Here is a 17,309-nt window from a genome sequence, read left to right as displayed (position 1 = left end):
TCAAAACATCGGAGCAACCACTTATAATTCCTGATTGTCCCCTCTTCAGTCGGGCAAAAAAGTATAGTATCATCCGCAAACTGCAAGTGTGACAACTCAATGTTATTCCGTCCAACTAGTAGCAGAGAGATACGTCTGTTCCTTACCACCTCTCCAATCATCCGATGAAGCACATCCACTACTAATACAAACAGAAAGGGAGACAATGGGTCCTGTTGTCGCAAACCTCTCTCCATTTTGAAAGGCTTTGATGGTGATCCATTGACAAGTATCGACATAGATGCCGAGCATACGCACTCCTTGACCCACTCTCTCTATCTCTAGCCGAACCTCATTTTCTGCAAAACTATATCCACAAAGATCCACTTGACCCTATCATAGGCCTTTTGAAAATCCAGCTTTATTATCGCTGAACTCTTCTTATGTGACTTCAACCAATGCACAGTTTCACAGGTAATCAAAGCTCCATCATGTATTTTTCTGCCCTTCACAAAAGCGCTCTGAGTCTCTCCTACCAAACCCAGCATTACTTACTGCATCCTTCGAACCAACACCTTGGATATGACCTTATAAACACAATCCACCATACTAGTCGACCGGAGATCCTTTATTTTTCTGACTCCAACAAACTTCAACGCTAATGCCACCCAAGTGACATTCGAATCGCTAGACCTATTACTTAAAGTCAGACATATTGATTTTATGAATCAAAATTAGCGAAATACAAACAAAATTAAAAGAATAATTAGCTCATATATATCTATTTTTTTATTTTGTCTTATTTTATGTTAGCGACTTAAATTTTGATGGAGCAAACTTTTGATGTAAGCAAAAGTTAACATGTTCGTGTTTTCGTGCCTTTATAAAATGCAAGGCAGTCTCACAGTTTCAAATCATACTCTCTCTCTCTCTCTCTCTCTCTCTCTCTGTACTGCTTTCTGTTTTGGTGCAGTGATCATAAAAGAGCGAACACATACACACCTTCTTTCACTCTCGTTCTCTCTATTTATTTTCACTCCTCCACCAAAAAGTTTCCTTTCTTACCGTACTTGTGCTTTTCACTCACTCACTAGTCACTGCACACAAAGCACCATTGTCATCTTGCTTGAACTGAATCGTTCACAGAGTGAGTGTGGTGGTATATATAAAAGAACAGAAAAGAATGGCTACTAAGAAAGTTGAGAAGATGGCTTCAATTGATGCTCAGCTGAGGTTGCTGGCACCAAGCAAGGTCTCTGATGATGACAAGCTTGTTGAATACGATGCTTTGTTGTTGGATCGATTCCTTGACATTCTTCAGGATTTGCATGGACCTGATATCAGAGAAACCGTAATTTCCTACCACCTCTTTTCCTAATTATTTATTTTATTTTCTTATTTTGATTTGAGGATTTGTTTTAAATTGAATGAGGTGAGACTGATTACTTTTGAATTGTTCTTTTAGTATTTAGAGGAATGTTTAAGACAACTTTTTTAGGAATTTATGTCATTACCCTTTGTTTTTCTTGTGGTTTATTGTTCACCAATATCTGCATTCAAATAAATTTCTAACTGATCTGACTTGAGTTGGATTGATTTTATCTCTTTGATTTAGGTGCTTCTTATGAATTTTAGTTTTTCTTTGTTTTTTTTTTTTTTTTTGGGGGTCATTAAAAGATTCTAGCTTTGTTAAGTTTAGTTTTGTGTTCAGTTGTGATTTATGTAAAATTTGCTTGATTTAGCTCAACGCTGTGATTTTTTTTCTTTTTTCTGTCTTGGAACATTGACATTTGACAAATTTTTATTCTTTGTGTCCTCAGATGAAAAGTTGTGTTGTTAGTGAAATATAGATTCATGCTTTACTAAAATAAGATCAATTCCACTTGCTTATGGGCCTTCTAGAGTTAATTCTGGTTTTATTTTTGGTGTTTTTTGTTGCTTATTTGTTTCTGTTCTTCACTGCTTACAAGGAATTTGTATCTCATTGGTCTGAGTAATTTTTTATGAATCCTAGGTTCAAGACTGCTATGAGCTGTCAGCAGAGTACGAAGGGGAGAACGATCCTCACAAATTGGAGGAACTTGGGAACATGCTGACTGGTCTTGATGCTGGGGACTCTATTGTTGTGGCCAAATCATTTTCTCACATGCTTAATTTGGCTAACTTGGCAGAAGAAGTTCAAATCGCCTACCGAAGAAGGATCAAGCTGTTGAAGAAAGGCGATTTTGTGGATGAGAACTCTGCCATCACTGAGTCAGATTTAGAAGAGACCTTCAAGAGGCTTGTGAATCAAATGAATAAGACCCCTCAAGAAGTCTTTGATGCCTTGAAGAACCAGACTGTAGATTTGGTCCTAACTGCTCATCCAACTCAGTCTGTTCGTAGATCTTTGTTGCAAAAGCATGGCAGGTTTGTCCATTACTTAGAGGAAAAATTATGGCAGTCAATTAATTGTGCATCTACCATTAGCTGCATGAAAATTCATTGACGAACTATCCTGCACTTTTGGCATTTTTCAGATTTCCGTACTAAGGCGTAATCTTATGTTGACGTTGATAATAATTACTATTTTTTCATCAGGATAAGGAATTGTTTGACACAGTTGTATGCTAAAGACATAACACCAGATGACAGACAGGAACTTGATGAGGCTTTACAAAGAGAGGTGTGTAACTGCTGGTTATTGTTGATTCTATATTCTTATATTATGCCAGTAATGACAGCTGCATGGTTCTCCAAGTTGTTTTGCTACTTTATGTATAAAGTTGTATATAAGAACTTTGATTGAGGTTGATATTTCCTGCAAAACATTTGCAGTATATTCATGCTGTTTAATAAAGATAGCCTAATGGTTTATTCAGTGATAAAATATTTTCATTGGTCGAGTAATCTGAGTTTATCCACAGTGTAACCTTGTTCATATGGATGGCATTACACAAATTCTATAAATCTATGCTAGTGTTGAACTAAGGTTTGCCGAGTTTTTGTAATTTATGTTCACTTAGTATGCGATATAACCCCTTGAGTTTTTCATGACCAATTGGTATATCTTGTTTCATAGTTAGCCTAACCTTTCTGTAAGAACTCAAGAAAGTTTTTATGTGAATGGCTTTTATCACTGCCATGAATTGGTAATTAGAATTGTATATGTGAATCAGTATAGTTCAGCCCTAGTGACTGATCTCTCATGCAGATTCAAGCTGCATTTCGTACGGATGAAATTCGAAGGACCCCTCCTACACCACAAGATGAAATGAGGGCCGGAATGAGCTACTTCCATGAGACGATCTGGAAAGGTATACCAAAATTTTTGCGCCGAGTTGACACTGCTCTGAAGAACATTGGTATAAATGAACGTGTCCCATATAGCGCTCCGGTTATTCAGTTCTCTTCTTGGATGGGAGGAGATCGTGACGGTATGTTTCTTTTCCCCTAAGCAATTAATACATGGATATGTTTTTCAAAAAGAAGGTTTATCTTTGCTAAACGTCCTGTGCCTGTCTTTGTTCACCAAATTCTTCATGTATATTTGACCCGAAATCCTTCATTCCTCATATTTTCTTTATCCATTTCGTCATCCATCATGTGTCATCTTCAGTTTTGGGCACTGCCTTGGGCCTTGGAGGCATCGGTTGCAATACAAAATGACTTTGTCTTACAATATGTCTGATGTGCTTTGCAGGAAACCCGAGGGTAACTCCTGAAGTTACAAGGGATGTATGTTTGCTGGCTAGAATGATGGCTGCTAATTTGTACTTTTCTCAGATTGAGGATCTCATGTTTGAGGTATCAAATATTGCAGGTCTTTATTCATGATTTATTTTACGTTATCATTTATAGCACTGTTCTTACCTTTTATTTTTGTTTGCTCTTGACAGTTGTCAATGTGGCGCTGCAGTGATGAGCTTCGTGTTCACGTCGATGAACTCCTTAGGTCCTCAAAGAGTGATGCAAAACACTATATTGGTATGAAAAGTTGATATTATTTTGTTCTAAATATAAACTCTAAACTTTTAAGTTCTTTTAAGACAAATAATTTCAAAATTGAGCACTTTAAACTTCTGAGCAAATATTCAGAGTTTGTCCTTTTGATCGGTAGGTTATATTAAATGATGTAATAAATTCTTCATTACTGCAGAGTTCTGGAAACAAGTTCCTCCAAATGAGCCCTATCGTGTTATTCTTGGTGATGTGAGGGACAAACTATATAATACACGTGAGCATGCCAGGCAGTTATTAGCCAATGGGACCTCTGAAATCCCTGAAGAGACAACCTTCACGAATGTTGAACAGGTATCATCCTCCATTCAGTAGTTAGTGGAATAAGGTTGTTGTTGCCCAGAGAATAATATCGATATAGTGATATTTATATAATGTATTTTAAACTCTTTGTCCTTCATTGTTTTCTTGTAGTTTCTGGAGCCTCTTGAGCTATGTTATAGGTCACTATGTGCATGTGGTGACCAACCAATAGCAGATGGAAGCCTTCTTGATTTCTTGCGGCAAGTTTCCACCTTTGGACTTTCACTTGTAAGACTCGACATCCGTCAAGAATCGGACAGGCACACTGATGTTATGGATGCTATTACAAACCACTTGGAGCTCGGATCTTATCGAGAATGGTCCGAGGAACGCAGGCAGCAATGGCTATTGTCCGAGCTCAGTGGAAGGCGCCCTCTCTATGGGCCTGATCTTCCGAAAACAGAAGAAATTACAGATGTGTTGGAAACCTTCCGTGTCATTGCGGAACTTCCTTCCGATAGCTTTGGTGCCTATATCATCTCAATGGCAACAGCTGCATCTGATGTGCTTGCTGTAGAGCTTTTACAACGTGAATGTCATGTGAAGCAGCCACTAAGAGTTGTCCCATTGTTTGAAAAGCTTGCTGATCTCGAGGCTGCTCCTTCTGCATTAGCCTGCCTATTCTCTATAGATTGGTATAGAAACCGTATTGATGGTAAACAGGAAGTTATGATTGGGTACTCTGACTCCGGGAAAGACGCTGGCCGTCTATCTGCAGCATGGGCGCTTTACAAGGCTCAAGAAGAGCTCATAAAAGTTGCTAAGGAGTTTGGTGTTAAGCTTACCATGTTCCATGGCAGAGGAGGGACTGTGGGAAGAGGAGGAGGTCCCACTCATCTGGCTATACTATCTCAGCCACCAGACACTATCCACGGCTCGCTTAGAGTGACAATTCAAGGTGAAGTTATTGAACAGTCATTTGGAGAAGAGCACTTGTGCTTCAGAACACTTCAGCGTTTCACTGCTGCTACACTGGAGCATGGAATGCATTCTCCTGTGTCGCCAAAGCCAGAATGGCGTGCTCTCATGGATGAGATGGCTGTCATTGCTACAAAGGAGTACCGCTCTGTTGTCTTCCAGGAACCACGTTTTGTTGAATACTTCCGATGTGTAAGTAGTTTTCTATGCTAATCTTACTTATGATCAATTTTTAAACTTGATATGAGAACTGGTAAGTTGCACTTGAAAATCTAGTGAATAGTAATTAAGTATGGTATGCTTAAATGTTAAATTAACATGACACCTGACAAATACTTTTAACATTTTTGACATTCAAGTTTTTGTTAATAATGTTTATAGTGCTTACTTTTATAAAAGAAAAAATGTTTACGAATGCTTATTAATATATCTATTTCTTTGTAAATTTTGTGAATAATTTATTTGTTTAAAAGTCTCTGGTTTGATTGGAATATGAATATCTGATTATTTAAGTAAAACTATCTTTTGTTATTCCACAACAGTCACAAAATTAATGATGTTGCAGATTCCTTATGTACCTTTTTTTAACTTCTGAAAATTGTGAACTACAGGCAACTCCCGAGTTGGAGTATGGAAGAATGAACATCGGCAGTCGTCCATCAAAACGAAAGCCAAGTGGAGGAATAGAATCGCTCCGTGCTATACCATGGATCTTTGCATGGACTCAGACAAGGTTTCACTTGCCTGTATGGCTTGGCTTTGGGAAGGCATTTAAGCATGTAATTGAGAAGGATCCAAAGAATCTCCAAATGCTTCGCGATATGTATAACCAATGGCCTTTCTTTAGGGTCACCCTTGACTTAGTTGAAATGGTGTTTGCAAAGGGAGACCCTGGGATTGCAGCTCTATATGACAAACTCCTAGTGTCAGAAGAACTATGGCTGTTTGGTGAGCGTTTAAAGTCTAAATATGAAGAAACCAAGAGCCTTCTCCTTCAGGTAGTGTATGACTTCTGCTTAATAATTTGACTGCTTGGGTTCTTTTAATGCTTTATCTTAAGATCATGGGTTCAAGCCGTAGAGCAGCCACTGATATGTAATTATCACGTTCGGTTGTCTACATTACACCTTTTGAGTGATATTTTTGCACTGGGTTGCCCTTGTCACTCTGTTATAGATGACACGTCATATATGTAATATGTAATTGTAGAACATTGTTCTTGTACTTTTTATTAGTAGTTTAAATATTAGAAGTTTGTTTAGTTAAGGGGTAAAATTCGGGTGGAAATTTTCATGGATGAGTTTCATGTAATGTAAATTTTCACCCCAATCTTAATCCCCACCAAACGGACATGAGAACCTCGAAACTTGATCTGATGTAGAAGATTCAAGATGGGTTCCCCTGTTGGAATACACACTCTCCATCATTCTAGTTTCATCGTGCTTCTGGAACAGTGAAAATGAAAATGAATTTATATATCTATTTATTCATTTTATTGTCCCTACAGTATTGATAATTTTTGCTACATACTCTTTGTAGGTTGCTGGGCACAAAGATCTCCTTGAAGGAGACCCTTACCTAAAGCAAAGACTTCGGATTCGTGATTCTTACATCACAACTCTCAATGTCTTGCAAGCCTACACTCTGAAGCGAATCCGCGACCCTGACTACCATGTGAACTTGAAGCCTCACCTATGCAAGGATTACACTGAATCTAGCAAGCCGGCGGCAGAGCTTGTTAAACTCAACCCGAAAAGCGAGTATGCCCCTGGTTTGGAGGATACCCTCATCCTGACAATGAAGGGTATAGCTGCTGGCATGCAAAACACTGGTTAAGCTTCCACGGCTGTGTTGCTCTGTTTATTATTATTGTTAGTGTTGATAACATTGTGATATTGCCATGTTGGGTACTTGTAACACATGTTGTCTTACTAGAGATGTGAACCTGCATCAAAATAACTTTCTTTATATATGTTATCATGAAATAAAATTATGTTTTTAGCCCGAGCCAGCAAGGGTTTTATGCTGACTTTCTATTTGAATTTAGATCCTTTGAAGTGATAAAGTAAGGAATTTAATCCTAAACCTATCATATGTGGATATATTATCTTAATTTTAAGAGTGATTACTTTAATATTTTAGGCCATAACTCCCAATGCTTCCAGCACACAGCACTGATCACCCATAAACTTCCAAGAAAGTCTAGGTCGGGAATGGTAAAATTAAGTTGAACAATTAAGGAGGACAAAGTTGTCACTTAAATTTTGAGCGTAACAACTCCGGAGCACTTGCCATTTTGTATTGTATATATACATTTTATAGTTAAATACTATTCAACATTTATCAAGAATTCAATTTGTGAATTGTGATTCGATAACCATGAATACTTCTCTATTCCCTATCCCTCCGTTAATCATTTTACTTTTTTTTTTTTTTTGTCATGTCTGTTTACTCTTTTCTAAACATCTCGAAGTGAATTGCTACCTGCGTTGAACAAAAACACAACTAAAACAAGGTTTAAGAATCGCACTATTTTAAGTAGGGAAAGGAAGTGGAGGATCTATTTGCTCATCATAAAGCAATCTCGTTTGAACTGGGGTGAAGGAGATGAATTGCTTAAATAAAACTTCACTTCCCTTTTAATTCTAGTATACACAAAGAAGCCTTTGTTTCTTTACTCAACTAAATCAGAAAAACAATAAATTTTCATTTACAACTTAAAAGTACAAACTGTTTGCCCTTTGTCGCAGAAACTAGCCTGTAGGTTCCGAACAGAGTCAGAGAACATAGATGTAAGATGAAATTCATGATAACCAAGTCAACAAGTACATGAAGAAATCTCAGTGGCTTGACTGCAATCTTAGAGGGGAAGAGACATAGGTGAAAACCATACAAACACCAGATATAATATAACCACTGTAAGGGTTCGCAGCTACTTTAACAATCAACAAAATTTTATTTTTGTTCAATGCCACAACAGAAGATATTAAAATTTACATGACTTCAAGCATAGCAAAGCAACAAGAAAACCAAGATCATGCTGATCCTTTTAACTGAGACCAGCCAATAGATCTGCATCTTCACAAAAATGTTACTCTTAATATGATCTTTCAATATCGGGCTAGAAAGCAAACTCTAGATTATACTAAAAATAAGTATGCTTGTAGTATTGTTTCAATCTCTGATAGACCATTCATGGAGCTCTAAAGTCTTGGATCAGAAAACATTATATTCTCCCTGCTTACATAAGTTAGAAAGAATGAATAAATGGAATGGAGTTAAAGTGACCAAAAACAGTACACCAGTTGCAGCCTAGACAGCTCTATCTCATTCATTTTTCTTGCAGCATGTTGGTGCTAAATTCAATCGTACTCTCGTGGTTTGAGTCGCTTTGAACAATGATATAGTATACAGGGTACTAGATTATTACAATTATAATTTATAATAAAATATCAACTCTTATTCTTTTCACCATATAGGCCTAGAGAAAAGTATATGTATATATACGTAGAAATATGATGACTTTTTAATACAAGAGATATAGAGATCATGGAAAAAAAAAACAGAAAAGACAAATATCTTACACAGCTTTTTCCTTGGTTTGCAGGTAGAGATATTGTTACTTCCTTGATTTAAAGGTATAAAGTATGGTTACCAAGAGTTGAGAGATCTTTGCTCAAATAAACTTAACTACGGTTCACAATCAATGTAAAGGAAGAACAAAAAAGAAGAAAATAATGCACAAAGAACTGAAAATCACAATGAAATCTGGAAGTATCCATCTAATGATTTCTTTTCAGTATTGGAATGGAATGAGAGTCTGAAAAGTTACAAGTTCCTAATCAAATGAAACTAAAGTACTTAAAACAAAATGAGCTACAACACTAGTTGAATACTAGAACGAGCAAATCACTTTGGGAGACAGGGAGAAGGGGAACAAATTGCAGATATTGCAATATGTAATATAACAATTCACAATTGCCTATTGCGATCAATTACCATCAGTTGCCTACTCACTGTTCTGCAATTCAAGCAAAGCTACAAAATGAACTCAGCAGAGTATCGATCAACTGATCTTTTCGCTGAGTCAATGAGAGATAGCAGCAGGAACCTCAATCTATCTTTACGGATGAGAACAAGTAATGCACGAAGTAGAATGATGTAAGGAAGCCAACTGTCCCAGTGGCCAACATGATTGCCACTGCCATGAGTAGCGAATAGCCAAGGTAAAGTGTAGCTGAGACTGGCCCGCTCAAACTCTGAAGGTCAAAAACCAAATAGTTAATTGAATACAAGAAGACATACAGCGAAACAGAACCTGAGGCAAAGAATGCCTTCCACCACCACTGCCAATCTTCCACACAAAGGTGCATATAGGTGAGGACAACAGATACTTCCGCACAAACAATAATCAGCAGCAGAAGAACAACGAGCAGGAAACCAAATACATAATAGAACCTCCCAAGCCAAATACTGGAAAGGATGAAGAAAAGCTCAATAAAGAGGGTTCCAAATGGAAGAGTTCCGGCACCGAGAACAAGAAGCCAAGATGGATATTTACGGGCAGGAATTTCCCTAGGAATTTGATTAGTCCGCACAGGATATTCAATTGCCTCTGCTCTTGTCCCCATAAATCCTCCAATCATGGTAAGTGGTACCGAAATACAGAACCAAAGGAAGAAGAGCTCAAAATACAAGGAAATGGGAATCGCACCAGTACTGCTGCTGCCCCACAGAATAAAATTCAGTACTGTAAGAATAATGAAAGCGATTCCAGGAAAGAAACAAGCAGCGGACCAGGAAATTGATCTCCAACCTTCCGTGGTTCCCTTAATGGTGCTCCAGAGTCGTACGCTAACATAACCGGCAGCAATCCCAAGGATAAGAAATAAGAGTATCATTCCTGTTAGTAACATACCACGGGAGGCTGGTGACATAAAACCAAGGGCTGCAAAAACAATGGTAACGCCACCCATCCCAAGAATTTGAACTCCATCTCCAACCATCACACACAGAAGCTTTGAGCAATTAGGCTCCCTGAAAACATCTCCCACAACAAGTTTCCATCCCGAGAGCTCCTCATTCATTTGAGCTTGTGCCTCTTTATCCAGTTCCTCATACCTTGTCAGGTCCCTTCGCACAGTCCTCAAGAAAATAACAAAGACAATACCAGCAAGGAAAAAGATGACCATAAGTGAGTTCATGATTGAGAACCAATGAACTTTGGAACCTTCCATCTTCAAATAAGCATCCCAACGCGATGGCCATTTTATATCACTTTTCACAAATTCAACCTCATATGTGAATGATATCCTTTCTTGCTCTTTTATTACTTGATACTTGTCAAGTTCACTTGGGCAGCTTATAGAAGTGATATTATCATACATGTGGAGCGACGTCATGACTTCAGGATCATATTTAACACTGCAAGGGGAAACCTGAAAGCCAACTATTTGATATCCAGATGCTTTACTTTTGTCGGATTCAGAAATAACACCCAAACCTTCCTCCCCAGTCCCTATAATCTCAGCATTGCTTCCTTCATATTCATGAACCAAAATTGTAAATTTCAGGTGGTTGATGATGTAGTCATCATTGCTACCAGGGGGTGTATATCCAACGGGGAACCCTGTCCACTGGATTTTAACCCCATTTTGAACAGCAAATCGCATAACTGGGAGGTTATCAAGGATCATATTCACTTGGTACAGATCCCGCGTTCTTTGTTTGAGCAGCTTCACCTCATGCTCATTCAGCGGGGTTGTTGTACAGAGATAGATTGACTCATTAACATTCATCTGGAACCTATAGGGTGAGTTATCGATCTGATCCCCCATAAGGAGCTCTCCGAGATTCTCCGCACTCTTTTTTATGCCACCAAGCGGCTTGCAGTATGGAAGGCTGTAATAGCTGAATGGAAGCTCGGTTTCAATAGAGGTCAATGAATTCACCTTGGCATATATATTATCTCCATTTACATACGTATGCATGTAACTTCCAGGCAGATAGAAACCATTGCAAAGTTGAGCAGCAAAGACAATGATGGAAATAAAAACCCAGTACATCAATGGCTTTGTTACCAACTCCATTCCCTTCACGTTTTTTTATGAGTCTACGCTAACTCGAACAATAATGCATCCAGATTCTTATCTACAAGAAAAAAGAAAAGCATAGCAATTTCAACAGAAGCGTACCAAAAGCAATTAAAAGTCCATATACGTATACATACTCACACAAATCATCAACGGTTTGAAAATTAAAATCAGATCAATTAAGAAAAACCAAGAAGGAGATCTCAATTCCTTAAAAAATAAATAAATAAAAGAGGGAAACTACGAATTCTACATCATCCCATAACAAAATCAAACCCAACGAGGAAATGAATAACATTCACTAAAGAATGGAAACAGTAGCATAAATTGCAAGTTAAAAATCAAAATATTAAAAGAAAACTACTTAGCACACATACACACAACAAGTGAATTCGAATCAAATCGAAATGAAAGGACGACTGCCACATGAATCCGAAATTCCTCGAAAAGAAAGACCGAATAATTAGCTCCAACGCCAACATCAGAGAAATCAAGAGTAAATGGAAATGGAAAAAGAAAAAGAAAACAAATGGAAGAGTATAAGATGAGATCTACATACGGCGTCGTTTCATGGTTGAAAGAGGTGCATAGCTAGCAAGAGACCGAAGAGAAAGGAAGAGAGGAAAACCTACCCTGGAATTTGGTAATGGAAAGAGGGAGAGAGATCTGAACTCAACGCACCAGATGGTTTCCGGCGGTAGGAATGAAGCAGAAGCAAATTATTCGATATTTGGGTTATGTTGGATCCGCGGATTGGATCGTCCTCAGTCCTCACCACAAAAGAACAGTAGACCGGCCAACAACATATATATATATATATATATATAAGTTTTATAGTATATTTAATCGTCTAACACCACATTAATAAAATATTAATTGCGTAATAATCATACAAAAAAAATTTATAAAATATTTTATATTGTCGACATATTAAAATTAAATAGAGACTCACATAATATAATTATCATTTAATAGTTATTAATTATCAATTGAGTAAATTATCAATTCTGTCCTCGAATTATTATAATGCTGACAAAAATAACTTCTACTTTTATTAACGACAAATATACACCTAAAAAATTAAAAAATACTACAAAAATATCCGACTGTAAATAAAAATGTATTCTATTAACAGAGTTAACTGTGCTGTCAAGCGGATTTCATTACATCCCTTTTTCTGCTTCTCCTTCATTCTTTCTCACTCCCTCCCTCCCCAAAGCAACTACAACAACAATAAACATCTCAGTCACTCCTTCCCTCTCCCAAACCTCCTAGAAGCCGCTGCAAGCTGCACAACAACAACATATCTCAGTCACCCCGAAATTGCAACAACGACAACATCATCTTCCTAGCTGAAGTTCCTACAGCATCATCTTCCTCACTATTTCTCTCCTCAAATACAATGTCGCCTCTTCTTCCAAGATTTCTCTCCCTCAAGTACGACAATGGTCATGTTCTTTGCTAGTGTCATCTTGCTCATCCACTTCTCCTCCTTCGATTCTTCTCTCTCGCCGCCTTTCTTTTTCTCTCTCCTTGTTGTTCTACTTCTCTCTCTCCTCAATGATGACGCTTGCGGTGATGCTGCCCTCTCCTCCCGTCCTTTCTCACTCTCCAAAGCAACTGCAACAACAATAAGCAACTTTTCAGTGACTCCATCCCTCCTTCGAACCTCCTAAAATAGACCTTACGCATCACCCTCTTCATCTTAGCCACAACAATGATCAACCATAATCAGTAATAATCATCTATAATAAGCAATTCCACAATTTTTTTATTGCATTTTTTTAATATTCTAATAAAAATAGAATCCAAAAGAAAGAATGACAGAGAGGAGCTGGAGAGAGAGGGACTGTCTGCTGCTATCTTACTACGAGAGAGAAAAGTAAGGCACTGCAAGACAGGTTTCTGACAACGACGAAGGGGTGGCGAGTAAGTAGTGACGACGATGGCAAATCTAAGAGAAAAGATTGAGAGATCTGCTACGAGAGTGAAGAAGGTAAGGAACTGGGAGATTTCTGACAACGACGGAGGGGCGGCGAGCAAGCAGTGACAACGATGGCTAATCTGAGAGGAAAGATCGAGAGATCTACTACGAGAATGAAGAGGGTAAGGAACAAATGTTCTGTGTGTTAGAGAAGTGAAAGTGAGAAGAAGGGAGAAGAAAAAAGGTGGGGGGGAGTAGGGTGTGAGAGTCCAGGACAGAGAAGATCGGAAGGCAACAACCATGGATTCAAAGTGAGAGTAAGGAAGGTGAAGCGTAAGCTCTTTCTGGGAGGTTTGGAGGAGGGATGGAGGGAGAATGAAAGAGAAGCAGAAGAAGGCTGTAACAGAATCCGTTTGACAGCTCATCCAACTCTGTTAATGTAATAGATTTTTATTTACGGGCGAATATTTTTGTAGTGTTCTTTAATTTTTTAGGTGTATTTTTGTCGTTAATAAAAGTGGAGATTATTTTTGTCAGCGTTCTGATAATTCGAAGACAAAATTGATAATTTACTCGTATCAATTTCACATAAAAATAATTACATGTAAATTTTAACTTAAAATTAAGCTCTTATAAAATATTATATAACTTGAATTGGTTTTGAAAAGATGCAATTGTAAAATAGATAATGATACATGACATAAAATCTGACATATAATTAAAGTGATAAAGAATAATTTAATTTGTTATTAAATTTTTCAAAATTTTATTTGAGTGGTATGATTTTTTATAATCACTTTGGCTATTAACCTTTATAAGACTTTATTTTTAATATTATTTATTTTATAAGATTTTTAGTTTTTACAAAATTCTAAGAACAAATTTTAAGTAAAATTTGGAGAACACTTTTACAAATCAAACATATCTAATAGAGACGAATATTGTTGAATTGTTTGCTTCATATTAATTAACTCTCAGTCTTTGTTATAGATCTTGTTGGTTCAAAATAATTCAAAGTTGATAAAGAGCATATTAAAATGTTTTTGTTGAGTCTCTATCGAAAAGATTTTCGAAGTCATTGAGAGAAGGTCATCAATGAACAAGGCAAGTTGATTGAAGATGCATATTGAATACATGGTGTCGTGATCGAAGCAATGAAAAATGTCAGTATTTAAAGCAGTTCAAGGTGGTTACTTTATTATTAATATAGTGGAACAGTTACGCTTATGTTTTCGTGCATGAGAAACACGTGATGAAATTGGACTGGGTAAAGAAGGCTTATAAATAAACAAAGTCTGAAAGGAATCGGGTTGGAATTCGTTTTCAGAAAAAGACTCTTGCAATTTCACATCTCTAGAGTCTTTTTGATCTTGCTCAGAGTTTCTTTTTTTGTAGAATTTCTTCCATGTCTCTTTTAAATTTCTTTTAGTTTCCTTGTAATCTTTCCTTTCTTGCAAATTTACTCTCTTTTGCAAATTTTTTCTTGTTTTTCCTTTAACGTTTTTTGCATTGTATTTGAATTTAAAGTCCTTCAACATTGTTGAAGGCATTTTATTGCTGTTCTTTAATTTGAAGCCATTTACTTCGTTTTCACCAATTTTAATTTCAAGTCATTTAAATTCTTTTATATTTTAAGTTTTCCTTTATCTTTTCAATCAAGAAATAGAATTTTTGGTGCACAACTCAAAACTGGTACTCACAAAGAGAAGTAGGTTTCGCTCCTAGATCATTAGATATCGAACCAACCCAAATTTTGCTAAAAATTTGCATAACAAATTGGCACGCGCCGATGGACAGTTTGAAAATTAAGTGTGTCAAAAGATTTGGTAATGATTTAATTTATGCAACTTAGGAGTGGAAATGTTGTACGTATGACAGACGAAATTTCTAATGCTAATGTTAGATCGTCTACAAATGATCATATTTCTATGGTAGTTGCTCAAACTTATGCAGAATTGGCATCACATATAGAAAGTAACATTCAAAACCCAGGAGTTGGGTCTGGAAAAAATGTGGCAATTATTAATCCACCTTTGGGGAATAATGGGCATAATCAACGCCCATGAAATTCCCAAACACAAACACAACTGCCTATAACTACTGGGTGGCTTTCGCATTTGTTTAATTTCTAGGGTACAAAAGTTCAGGCCATAGTGGAAAAACAATTAATCAATAAGTTTAAGGAGCATATTATTGAGGGTCATGTTTATCGAATGTCATACTTTAGTGTTGTGGGAAATGTAAGTAGTTATAGGGTTACCGACCATGAATACAAGCTGGTTTTTCTTAATTGCACTGTTGTTATCAAGGTTTAGAAAATCAGACCGGTCATCAAACTGCTCTAACTACTAGTTCACTAGTCCAACCAGTTTAACTAGTAGTTCAACCGGAAGAACCGTTTTAGAATAAAATAATAAATAAATTATAAATAAACATCATAAAATATAATTATAGTCTAATATAAATCTTAAATATCTTCCAAATTTAAAACATTACATGAAATGTCAACCAAATCCATATGATCTTATCAAAATACAATATCAAAAGTTAAATAGTGAAAAGAAATATCTAAATATCATGAAAATTTAATGATTTATCAATCATCAAAATCCGCAAGAACTTGTTGCATATTTGCTTCGGTGGGGCCATCTTCACCTTCATTTCCACCCTCATGAGCAGATGAATCAAGAGATGAAGTATAAAGACCACTACTACCACCGCTGTATAAATCAACATCAATATCACCTAATAACCAACGCATGTTATCATTATATTAAAAACTAACAACCTTCTAATAAATCATCAGAAAATAAACTATAATACTCACGCAATAAATCATCCACATTACTAGGAAGATCAGGTTCTTTCTCTACAATCTCTTCCGTCACCCAAAAGTAAACTAAATTGATGCTTTCATAATCAATTGGATCATATTGTATCTTTTGCTTTCTTTTTTCTTTTTCCTTCCTAAAAAATTAAATACAATATATGAAAAATTAATACACATTTATTATCATAAAGATTATATATGAAATAATATGATATTGCACAAAACATATATTACCTAGATTTAAGACGCAAATTATAAGTGATATAAACAATATCATTCAGTCTATCATGCTCCAACCTATTTCTTCTTTTTGTATGAATTTGTTCAAAAAGACTCAAATTCCTCTCACACCCAGAAGATTCTTCCAACCATATGATTATACACAAATACTCTAATCTTTGAAGTATGTGATGCAAGATTAGAAATATGCGCCATACTACTTATATCTTTCATAAGGCAATGAGCAGCACATGGTGACCAATAGATATTCTCAGATTTTTTATTAATAAGCCTACCAACAGCAACATAATTAGCTGCATTATCAATGACAACATGCACAATATCATTAGGGCCAATCTATTCAATCACCTCAAAAAATAAGTGACACTGAAGCATGTTTTACCATACTTGAAGCATTTATAGATTTCACAAAGCACAAACCTCTAGAACAATACACCAAGAAATTAATCAATGTTCTTTGTCTTTGATCTGTCCAACCATCAGCCATAAAGGTTCATCCAGTTTCTCCCCATGCACTCCTATGACTATCAACTAGCATTTGACATTCTCTTTTAAGATCAGCCAACAAGTGAACCCTTAATTTATCATAAGAAGGACCCTTAAAACCAGGTCTAATAGCAGCAACACCATCCAACATATCTTGAAAAAATGGCGACTTCACTGCATTAAAGGGAATTCTACAATCCAAAAGCCACCTTACAAACCATTTATCAACCTCATCATATATCGCCTCTTTATTTTGCAAAGTACTTTTAAGGCTTGGTTGAGCACTTGGAGTTGTTCTTGGTGCAAAAATAGGTGGAATCACTTTGGCTTTCTTTTTTGGATCGCCTCCAACCACTTGCTAACTCGAAGTATGCTGTTGTTCTTCTTGAGCTATTGCTTCATCAATTGCATCCTCTATCTCATCACCACCCTCTTCACTGAAACTTACTTTTTTTTGCTTTTGTTGCTATGAATTTCTTTCAGTAAGCTTTCCATCAATTTTTCCACATCATTCGAAACTTTAGGACATTTTTTCACG

General features: G+C 36.5%; 2 protein-coding genes across 4 annotated transcripts; one reads left to right on the top strand and one right to left on the bottom strand.

Annotated features, from left to right (window-relative positions):
* The first annotated feature begins 919 nt into the window (after nt 1-919).
* Nucleotides 920-7,229, top strand: LOC130968979 (phosphoenolpyruvate carboxylase-like). Its single transcript, XM_057894517.1, has 10 exons — nt 920-1,330; nt 1,994-2,388; nt 2,560-2,644; nt 3,173-3,395; nt 3,662-3,765; nt 3,858-3,945; nt 4,118-4,272; nt 4,393-5,391; nt 5,811-6,197; nt 6,739-7,229. The coding sequence occupies exons 1-10, from the start codon at nt 1,163-1,165 to the stop codon at nt 7,033-7,035; spliced, it is 2,901 nt and encodes a 966-aa protein (XP_057750500.1). The 5' UTR covers nt 920-1,162; the 3' UTR covers nt 7,036-7,229.
* Nucleotides 7,230-8,955: 1,726 nt separating this feature from the next.
* On the bottom strand, nt 8,956-12,085 carry LOC130968273 (transmembrane 9 superfamily member 12). 3 transcript variants are annotated; one of them, XM_057893457.1, is made up of 2 exons: nt 11,851-12,085; nt 8,956-11,349 (listed from the first exon to the last, which is right to left on the bottom strand). In XM_057893457.1, the coding sequence occupies exon 2, from the start codon at nt 11,286-11,288 to the stop codon at nt 9,312-9,314; it is 1,977 nt and encodes a 658-aa protein (XP_057749440.1). In that variant the 5' UTR covers nt 11,289-11,349; nt 11,851-12,085; the 3' UTR covers nt 8,956-9,311. The 3 variants fall into 3 exon arrangements, with proteins under 3 accessions (XP_057749440.1, XP_057749439.1, XP_057749441.1); XM_057893456.1 differs by having other exon boundaries at nt 11,924-12,079; XM_057893458.1 differs by having other exon boundaries at nt 11,973-12,072.
* Nucleotides 12,086-17,309: the final 5,224 nt, after the last annotated feature.

Source organism: Arachis stenosperma, chromosome 3 (genome assembly GCF_014773155.1).
Source record: "Arachis stenosperma cultivar V10309 chromosome 3, arast.V10309.gnm1.PFL2, whole genome shotgun sequence".
Lineage (NCBI taxonomy): Eukaryota > Viridiplantae > Streptophyta > Magnoliopsida > Fabales > Fabaceae > Arachis > Arachis stenosperma.
The sequence above is the reverse complement of the archived record's forward strand: the minus strand, read 5'-3'. Positions and strand labels throughout refer to the sequence as shown.